This window comes from Habropoda laboriosa, unplaced genomic scaffold (genome assembly GCF_001263275.1).
Source record: "Habropoda laboriosa isolate 0110345459 unplaced genomic scaffold, ASM126327v1 scaffold88, whole genome shotgun sequence".
NCBI classification, from domain to species: Eukaryota; Metazoa; Arthropoda; class Insecta; order Hymenoptera; family Apidae; genus Habropoda; species Habropoda laboriosa.
Window position 1 is genome coordinate 1,213,799 of NW_017100219.1, and position 10,532 is coordinate 1,224,330.

The 10,532-nt window shown below is 42.1% G+C and overlaps 1 protein-coding gene across 7 annotated transcripts in view; it reads left to right on the plus strand.

Moving 5' to 3' along the window:
* The window catches only part of LOC108570998 (troponin I-like), a 36,911-nt gene extending 27,898 nt beyond the window's left edge, over window positions 1-9,013 (plus strand). For 6 of the 7 annotated variants that reach the window (XM_017932943.1, XM_017932945.1, XM_017932944.1 and 3 more), the window contains 4 exons: window positions 3,345-3,573; window positions 6,164-6,316; window positions 6,655-6,738; window positions 8,961-9,013. In XM_017932943.1, coding sequence (XP_017788432.1) covers window positions 3,345-3,573; window positions 6,164-6,316; window positions 6,655-6,738; window positions 8,961-8,974 — 480 coding nt within the window. In that variant the 3' untranslated portion in view covers window positions 8,975-9,013. Of the gene's footprint in view, window positions 1-3,341; window positions 3,574-6,163; window positions 6,317-6,654; window positions 6,739-8,960 lie in introns of all 7 variants that reach the window. The other variant, XM_017932950.1, reaches the window with a different exon arrangement.
* Window positions 9,014-10,532: the final 1,519 nt, after the last annotated feature.

A 10,532-nucleotide genomic window follows, 5' to 3' on the forward strand; every position in this document is an offset into this window, starting at 1 on the left:
CATAGTGAAATAGAGAATACGTTGAATATTAAACTAAAGTAGTGCAGTTTATTTCTACGTTGAAGGGTTAACTTCAACTTTCACAAGAAAGGGTTACTTCTAACTTTCTCTTTAATTTGTAAGACTGAGGATTATCAAATGTGATTAGTCTGTCACACGTTCACTTTTCTCGCCTAATGCCGCGCTAAAATAGTAAACAGCTGGCTCTTAGATGAATGTCGGTAAAAAGAATCACAAGTCAAGGGATCAACATATGAACATAAAGAAAATCATTCTGTTTCTAAAATTTCGATCGATATTATAGCGAAGATTTTCATTCAATATCTGCAGTATTAAAGTACGTTCACCGTATGTCACGGCTATAGCTGCAACGATAGCAGCGAAACGGTTAAAAAGTCCCGAACGGAATCGACGTTAAAATATCCGATGTTAATGTTAAAATCGACGTGTTCGATTTGATTGAACGTTTTTCACGAATCGTAATTGGACCGGTGCCGGTGTCGAAACGATCGTTTCAATATCGTTGTTAATTCCGCAAACGGCTCAATTACAACCTGATTACCAGTCTTCGCGCAAGAAACGAAACTTTTACCGCACTCGAGCCTGTACTTGAAGTCTGTAAACCCGTCGAACGTTCAACGAGGCGTGTCGAATGGTAGAGTACAAGCGAACCGTGTACATTCTACCGGCAAATTTTACACCACGTCTTATAAATATCGACGCGGCTTTCGGTAACTTTTACATTAACCCTTTCGTGACCGAAGTTTGTTTGTTTTTTTCTTAAGGGTTTCTGATCGATCGCTCGCGTCTCTGAGAAATACTAAATCGAGACCGATTTTTCGAGTCTGGATCGTGGATTTTTATGCATTTGTGGGAAATTTAAAGGTGCAACATTGCACAGAATGTACTTAATATGACAGAAATGTATTTTTATTTATTTATTTATTTATGTAGGTCAAGTCTGAAGGAGGATTGGGATCTGAAAAAGTGAACCAATTCACAAGATTTATTCGCTTCATAATTACGCGATTAATGAAATTAAGGGGGTCTTCTAGAGTGACGGCAGCTTTTTTAGGCCTTCTTTGCTAATTTATTACAGAAGTACGGTAACGGTTATTAACATGAGCTTTATTCCTGTGCATTCACTTGTCCTTGAAGAATCGTTACAAATTTTTGTTGTTGAAAAATAATTAAATATGGCTGCTGTGGAACACGTCAAACAGGAGCATGAAAAAAAAAAATAGGTCCATGTTTGCCATGATTTGAGCTGTTCTGCTTATCAGAAGTAAAAAAATCCAATTGGTTCTTATTTAGTATGCATGTCGCTATGGTTGGTAGTAGAATAAAAGAAAAATATTGAAAATTAGAAAAATGGCAGCACTTTGAATACGAAGTATCGATTTCTTCGACTTTTTTCCGTCTTTCAGAGGCTCTAAAAATCAGAAGAATATATATTTTGGCATAATTCTACTACCGACCATAGCCACACATGTTCCGAAGACATGTGCAAAATTTGAGTTCGATTGGTTCGGTAGTTTTTGCCAGATCGTGGCAACCATTTCAGAAGACATGGTTCCGAGGAAAACGCGATTAAAGTTTTCAGTGCAATTTACATTCTCCCTTGATGTGTCACACTAAACGAGCTACAACTTCGTTATTTCATCGAATACAACTATAAAACATCAGGAGTACATTCTTAAAGAGTTGTACTTTCGATATATGCAAAAAAATAAAAATCGATTTTTTGAAACTCTCACACTAGAAGACCCCCTTAAATTGGCCATAAATCGCGTTATATATTTATTTATTAATTTATATAACGCACTCTGCCTGCATACTAAATAAAGTCTGAAGGAGAATTGGGATCTGAAAAAGTGAACAAATTCACAAGATTTCTTCGCTTCATAATTACGCGATCAATGCAATTAAGTTGGCCATAAATCATGCAGTGTGCCTCTCGAGACAAAATATCCAAATTATAGCGCTTTTTGTAGGTAGTAAGTGAAACAACTTTCTACCCAAGTTTCACATTTTCTACTCAATCATCAAAAATCGAAATTTGCCCAAAAATCCGCAGCCTAAGTACGACACATGGTGAGATAATTCTCTACCCAAGTTTCACTTTTTCTACTCAATCTTCAAAAATCGAAATTTGCCCAAAAATACGCAGTCTAAGTACGACACATGGTGAGATAATTCTCTACCCAAGTTTCACTTTTTCTACTCAATCCTGAAAAATCGAAATTTGCCCAAAAATCCGCAGTCTAAGTACCACGTACACGTCTGCTCGCGAAAGGGTTAAATCTCACTTCATTCGCACACTAACGCTCATCGATCACTTTCAGTCTCGAATCTCCAGCGAATCTCTTCCTTTACACGATTTTCCAAAAACGACCGCGAAACAATTGAATTTTCAGCGGTGAAAACAAACACACGGTAGGTGGGTTCGATATTAACGAGATCGCGCTTGATCACGATTCGCTACAAACGCTTGTGTGAAGCTTCTGCCTACGAATTTCCTCGCTGTTTACGTTTCAGAGCGGCACATTTGTATCTCTCCGTTGGAATGTTGCCCGGCGCGAAAAATAATTCCCTCTTTCAACGAAATTCGTCCGGGTGTAATTTTTCATTTACGCGTACCTTCCACGCTGCGTTATATACACGTCGAGGCGAGAGACGCGAAACGGTACGAAACGACGGGCTCAACTCTCGCCTCTCACACGCGTTGAAATTACCTAAGCGAGTTTATCATCGCAACGCCATTGTTTAATTATCCTGACAATATTCGCTATCGCGAATGACCGTTGATTTACGCTATCGAACGCGTCCACTGGCGTAAAGAGGGGAGCAGAGAGAGAAGGACGGGGGTGAATCACGTCGCACGTCGCAATCTCTCGAACGTTACATAAAGCATTATTATCGTGCGCCGGGACAAATGATGTATCTATAAATGACGGTTTAATGCGACTACATTTGCGAAATGTGCACGGTGACCGTAAATCACGCGATTTAATGCGTGTGTGTCGTCGACGTGCCACGCGGCTTGCAAATGTAATTTTATCCCGACCGCTCAATCTCTCTCTCTCTCTCTCTCTCTATGTCGAGTCAGAGCCGGTGAATTAAACAGGAACGAAAGATAAACAGTAGTTACGCTTTTTCGCTCAATTTTCCGATGTTTAAATCGCGTGCATTTCAAATGTGCCCTCACGCGAACAGCTTCCGTTCGCATCGAAAAACGCGAGCAGCGTCCCGTGAAAGTACGGGATATGCACGTACATACGTTTGCGACATGAATTCTTCTGTTGGGAATGGTAGTTAGGTTGAATTGTTTTTTTACAAAGGAGGAACCAGCTCCGGAACCAACACCGGAACCTGAACCACCAGCACCATCGCCACAGCCAGAACCAACGCCACCAGCACCTCCAGTAGCTGCTCCAACGCCATCGCCAGAACCACCAGCACCGGCACCCCCAGCCGAGGCTGCTCCACCAGCTGCAGCACCGCCTGCCGAAGGTGCTCCACCTGCGGAAGGAGCACCGGCACCTCCTGCGGAGGGTGCTGCACCCCCAGCTGGTTAGTGCATCGATTTAGAACGTTTTCGTGGGCGTGGAGATTTAATCGTTACGTTTCGAGATGTAGAAGTAGGTGTTGAATTTTGGTATTGTATTTTAGTGTTTTTGAGGGGGGGAGGAGGTGATGTGAAGGCAGGTTTGGAAATTCTTCTCTTTCGAGATATGCGCAGTTTTTGAGAATGAAGGATGCTTAACGCTTGGCGGTCGAATTCAGAGATAAACGCTCTGTGGAACGTTTGCCTGCAGAAACTTTTGGGCAATAATTGACTGAGTGCGCGTTACCAAATGATAATTTTGATCAGTATGGCTCTCGTGCCTACGGAAAATTTAAAGTTTATTTGAAGAAATTTATGGAAATGATTTCTTTCTGCAATAGTAGGTTTAGTATTATTAGGTCAGCCCATAGGTTTGCGCCGAAAGCGAAGAATACTTGAATGAAAATCCAAGGAAATTTTACGGAGATGACATAAAGGTCTTACCAAAAAAATAAGAAAAACTTGAGAAATGAGAAGACGCTTATGTTTTTCTTTATCAAATTTAAGAGTTCGTTGGAAATATAAATTTCCATTATAAAATTCGACACGAACTTATGGGATGACCTAACATTATCACAAACTAAGCTCTCATGATGTCGCCATAAATAAAAATCGAAAGGAGTTAAGAGTACGGACCACGCAAATTTCTATATGAAAAAGGTGTTTATTTCTCAAAAAATAAGAGTTTCCAGGCCTGCATCTATAAATCCTTACTTCGTCCTTGAGTTGAATACCGTAGTACGATGCCAATTTTCGACTCCCTATTTCAGCGTCACCCACTTTATCACACCAATAATTCTCATCGATATCACGTACACATACCACATTCGATAATCTTCATACGTTCACGTCTTTCGCAACAAACCGGAGCAACACGCTCCACCGACAAGAAGGGGAAAACCACTCTACAAGACAATACGCTGTTTGTCACAGTTGTTCACGTGTTAGATTAGAGTAGAGTTCGTAACGTACGGTGCATGTACTTGTTCAGAAGGTGCACCGGCAGCTGCACCTGCGGAAGGCGCGGCACCGCCAGCGGAAGGCGAAGCACCAGCTGCTGCTCCTCCTGCGGACGGATCAGCTCCACCACCAGCGGAAGGCGCGCCAGCCGCACCTCCCGCCGAAGGTGCACCTCCCGCCGAAGGTGCACCACCCGCTGAAGGTGCACCACCCGCTGAGGGTGCACCAGCGGCACCTCCTGCGGAAGGAGCACCTCCTGCGGAAGGTGCGCCGCCTGCGGAAGGCGCGCCAGCGCCACCACCAGCAGAAGGTGATCAATTTGTACCGTTGTCCTTTGCATCTTAACCCTTCATTCGCCATTATAACGTTTGTTTTTTACTCCACGCAGTGCTGAATAATTAACACGTTCGTTGTCTTGGAAGAGAATTTATGAGAGATTTAGGCCCGATGCACACTAGTGATCCGCTCCCGCTGAGGTCAGACCTCTGAGCTTTTGCACTAGTGGTTCGCTCCCGGTCTGGTCAAATCCCCGAGCTTCCACACTAACGATCCGGTCACGATCTGGTCAAATCCCCGAACTTTCACACTAGCGATCCGGTCACGGTCCGGTCAAATCTTTGAGCTTTCACACTAACGATCCGCTCGCGGTCTGTTGAAATCCCTGAGCTTTCACCCTAGTGGTCCGCTTCCGGTCCAGTGAAATCCCTGAGCTTCCACTCTAGCGATACGCTGCCGGTCTGGTAAAATCTCTGAGCTTTCACACTAACGGTTCGCTCCCGGTCTGGTCAAATCCCCGAGCTTCCACACAACGATCCGGTCACGATCTGGTAAAATCCCCGAGCTTTCACACTAGCGATCCGGTCACGGTCCGATCAAATCTACGACCTTTCACACTAGTAATCCGCTCCCGGTCCGGTGAAATCCCTGAGCTTTCACACTAACGGTCCTCTCCCGGTCCGGTCAAATCTTTGAGCTTTCACACTAACGATTCGCTCGCGGTCTGTTGAAATCCCTGAGCTTTCACACTAACGATCCGCTCTCAGTCCGGTCAAATCTTTGAGCTTTCACACTAGCGATCCGGTCTCCGTCCAATGCCGCTTTGCTCTCGAAATATAAATTAGTTTATACATCCACGTTTGGCTAGAAACCCGATTTTTCGCAATTTTCGACATATTATCATTTGTCAATAACTTCGAAGCCAACAAAACGACGACATAAACTCGTCATTATCTCACATAGACAAGGACATATATTTTTCTCAGATTTTTCAAAACGAGAGTAAGGGTTCGTTGTTGCGAAACAAAAATTTATTTAAAATTTACCAAATTAAAAATATTCTTAGATAGTTCCATCTTTTGTGATGCGAGTGAAAAAAAAATAGACTACTTATTAGAATTGGAATGAAATAACCGGTGGTAACCGTGACCGGACCGTCTTCCTTCGTTAAACCTGTCCATAAGAAAAAGACAGAGCTTCAAATCTTCTGTCCAAAAAGTGTCGAAACAAATTCCTCGTGCATAGAAAGAACAGCGAACCTGTTAACAGCACCGAGTTGCAATTAGAATTTCGCGAGAAACTGACGTGCAATTATTAAAGGCGCGCCAGCACCAGCGGAAGGAGCTCCAGCAGCACCACCAGCCGAAGGAGCAGCGCCTCCTGCAGAAGGTGCGCCAGCTGCACCAGCAGCACCACCAGCCGAAGGAGCTGCACCTCCAGCAGAAGCAGCGCCAGCACCCGCGCCCGCTGAAGGTAATCCACCTATTTTTTCATCCTCCTCTTCGTACCTTGAAACAATTACAGCACTGTTCATTGCAGGATTCGTCATCTGTTCTCGCCATATATCATAGAGAAAAACTGGGCTATCTCCGGCGTTTCCATTTTTTTAATCAATCTCTCTCCCTCTCTTTCACTTTTTCACGTTCTGCGAAACGTAGCAGGTAATGCTTGTCGCTTTTCTCTCGGGAAGAAATGGAAAGGCAATGTGCTCGTTTCGTAACTCATCTCTTCTTCCTGTCATTCTTCTCTCTCTCTTTCAGGACGAATAATTGTTTATAATCCCGCTGTTTTCTTTTTCGCTTGATTTCTAGCTAAGGTAGTAAGGTTGACGGTAAAAGTTGCAATGAGAGTGCGGCCCAAAGGTCCGATAATCGGTTCGAAATTCATCACGTACGGTATGTCAAAGGCTCACGAAAGGTTGGTCGATCTAGAAGTAGAGGACTAAAAATCTAGTCTCATCAGTCGCGTCAGTAACGTTCTCACCAGACGATAGACGACTAATTGTATTCATCGGTCACACCGATGCCTCGAAGCCCGCGGAGTGACGCACACCCCGTGGCAATCGACGCGGAGAAACTAAAACCGATACACTGCTCTCGCGTCGTCGTGAACTCGGGCCACGCTTCTGCGTCTTTCACGCTCGTTTTCACGACCACTCCACGCCGTGGCAGAGAACATTAACTTCCACCCGCTCTTAATCGCACCTCCGTCACCGCGCTAGTTTCTCGTAACTTCCGGTTGAATAGCAACTGATAAAACAATAGTAACAGTAATATCGATTCATTAGCGTCTAAGTGGCTGTAATGAAATTACACGCCGGAGGATCGGAGTTCCCTGAAACTTGGACAAAAGTGGAAGGAACCTCAGGGGTGTTCCTACTGTGACGACTGAGGGAAACTGAATTTTTTCGGAAATTTCGAAGGGAGCAAGTGAGACACTTGTCCTTTTGCAAATTTCTGTGTTTATTCCAGCATCTTTTGGGAATACGAAAATGTTTCTTATGGGTGAAAATGTCCATTTGTTGCGAAATAGGAGCGCCTTGAGAAATATCCTTCCCGATGGCTGACGCTTAATCTCAATCCGTAGACGCGCGGATATCGTCTTGACTAGAATAATAAAAAAAATTTGAGAAATGAAGAAATTGCTTTCGATTTTAGACTCGATCAGAGACTGAATTTTGAAAATATTAGCACAATTCTAGTTCAGACGACGAAGCAACATCTACTGAATATACTTGACAAATTTCGAGTGGATCGGACTTCTGGTCTTTTGCTAATCATGTCAGCCATTTTCCAAAATGCTGTTTCGAGAAAAACGCGTTTAAAGTTTCAGCTACAGTTTAAGACTATACTCCTTCCAAGGCGTATATCTCTACCAATTTCGAGAATTAAGCTTTAAACCTTCGTAGACACATTTTAGAGATGTTAAACTACAAGAAAATGCAAAAAGAAAACCGTCACAGTAGGAAGACCCCTTAAAAGGACTAAAAAATTCACCAGAGCTGATATAATTTTCAGAATCAAGCTTTAAAACTTCATAGACACATTTTCCAGATGTTAACTCTTTGAAGCACAGAATTTTAGGACAAAAACAGACTATAGTTGCACAGGAATTTTATTTAAAAAAAATGTAACAAAGTAGGTATGAATTACGACATAAAACAACTAAAACTTAAAGAAAAATGTTGAGATAATTAATTATTAGGCGGGACATAAATAATCTCACCATGAAAGTTGTGAAGACAGGTTAAATTAGATTAGCTTTGTTTTCTTCATGTTTCAAGGTGCATATGTAAGTACTAAAAAGGTGGGGCACTTTTTACCCCGCTATGCCCCAAAGAGTTAAACTACAAGAAAATGCAAAAAGAAAACCGTCACAGTAGGAAGACCCCTTAAAAGGACTAAAAAAATCACCAGAGCTAATATAATTTTCAGAATCAAGCTTAAAAACTTCATAAACATACTTTCCAAATGCTAAACTACAGGGTGGCTACTGAATGACTGAATGATATAAAAGAAAAATAACTTTTACAAACAAATGTTTTTTAAATTATTTACTACTTTATTTGGAAATATAATTAATGGATTTGTTTCAGTAATACGTGTGAACAAATGACCACCATTTTCCTGCTCACAAATACAGGCTCTTTCCACAGCATTTTCCATGACCGTACGCAAGGTTTCAGGTCCTAAACGTCGGATTTCGGCACGAATGTTCTCCTTAAGTTCTTCAATTGTTCGACGTTTATTTACGTAAACCCAGAAAGAAGTCTGGTGCCGTAAAATCAGGTGAACGCGGAGGCTAAACAAATTCAGCATTTTTTTTTCGGTATTTTTGAGAAAAACTCAACGAGTTCTACTCGTTGCTGGACATCATACGTAGCCATTTTAATCTCCAAGGGATGCTCTATAGCCTACAAAAGAAGAAAATGAACAAGTTATGACTTTTTCAAACCCTTCAGTTTTTCAGTGGCCACCCTGTATAAGTAAATGCCAAAGAAAACCGTCACAGAAGATCCCTTAAAAGGACTAAAGAAATATTCGATCACTCGAGCTAACATAAGACAACGTTAATTTTCTCCCTCTGAAAAACTGTATCTTTTCTTCTCTATTTGCAGCACCGGCATCGTAACTTCGTCGAAGTTGGAACGGACGAAGGGTCACCTCGCTATATGATTTCCACTCGTAAACTCGTCAGAATTTGCATAAAACGTACATGGGATAAGCATAGAGTACGGATAACACATGCATCGAGCCATATTATCATCGTCGTCATCGTCATCGTCATCGTAACCATTGTTTTCGTCATGCACACGCGTCAGCTTCAGCGTCACGTTATGCGTCATGGGTATATCTCTCTTTCTGTCTCACAAGTGCGAGGAACCGAAGGGAAACGGAACGAGAAAAAAAAATAGAAAAGAGAAAGACACACTGTATAAACTTGTACACATAAAACTACAGAAGGGCAAAGATAGGAAAAGAAAAAATCGAAAAAGAAGGGGGGACATTTGTCGTTGACGTGTTTTTCTTCGTTCCTTCGTTGGATTTTACACCTTGTACCGAGCAGCGTGAAAGTAACCGAGAATATCGTCACGGGGTGCCTGACCAATTTTTCGAATTTTCGTTTACCTAATTTATAGGAGAGAATGAATATATTAAGCCGTGTGCTAGTCGTTGTAACTGATCGAGGCGCGATTTTTACTCGCGTCGCACCACGGATCTTCCTATCGACTGATCAATCGAACAAACAAACACACGTGGAAATAAAATAATACGCAATTATATAGACGTAATATACATTTTTATGTAAATATTTTACGACGCGTTCTATCGAACATTTAATTACAATCAATCATCGACATACACTTCCTTGGACGAAATGATTGGATTTCGTAATAAAAAGTTCTTTTTTTCTGCGATTACCGAATCTTATCCAATTCGATATATCCCGTCCCCCTGTTTTCCCCCGCTTAACGAATTCAACACCCGACTGATTGTATTTGCATATATCAATTGTGCTTGAGCGCTCAAAGTCGCCCCTTAATTAATATTCAAAGACTCGACGCTTTGATTTTCTCGCGCAGAAGCCTTATTTGGGAACGTGCTCGCAGTTGGTCTACCATCGGTACCACAAGCTTGATAGCAATCATTTGTTTGTGCTGCTCACTGTCATGCCACGTGTTTTGCTAATCCCTCTGTCGCTTTGTTTCGTTATACGTACACATATACAGCTAACGCGGAAACAATAGACCCTCTTGCGTAATGGAATTTACGTGGGTTAGTCTTATTGTGAACGGCTCTTCCCTGTCTAGTATCTGTGTTGTCAGTGCAATCGATCTTCCAGCTATCAAGCTAAATTGCCATTGTTCGGCGCATACCACGGTTTAACGGCATCGTAACTATCGAAACGTGCCTAAAGCAATTCTAGAAAAAAAAAAAAACAAACAACTCTAATTATATTCTATTCGTACTCGTCGAACAATTTCAAATTACAACGTGGATCCGTGATTTCTCCACGAGTGCGTTCTAAGAATTTTACCGCTCGAGTGAAAAAGTCGGGTAATTTTTAGTATTTCGAAGAACGGAGCAGCGACTTTTCGCGTGCTGTTTCGTACGGCGACCGCTGGAAAATGACCACGTAATATCCGTGTATTCATCTCGGGCGGGTAAGACTGACAGATGCAGAATGT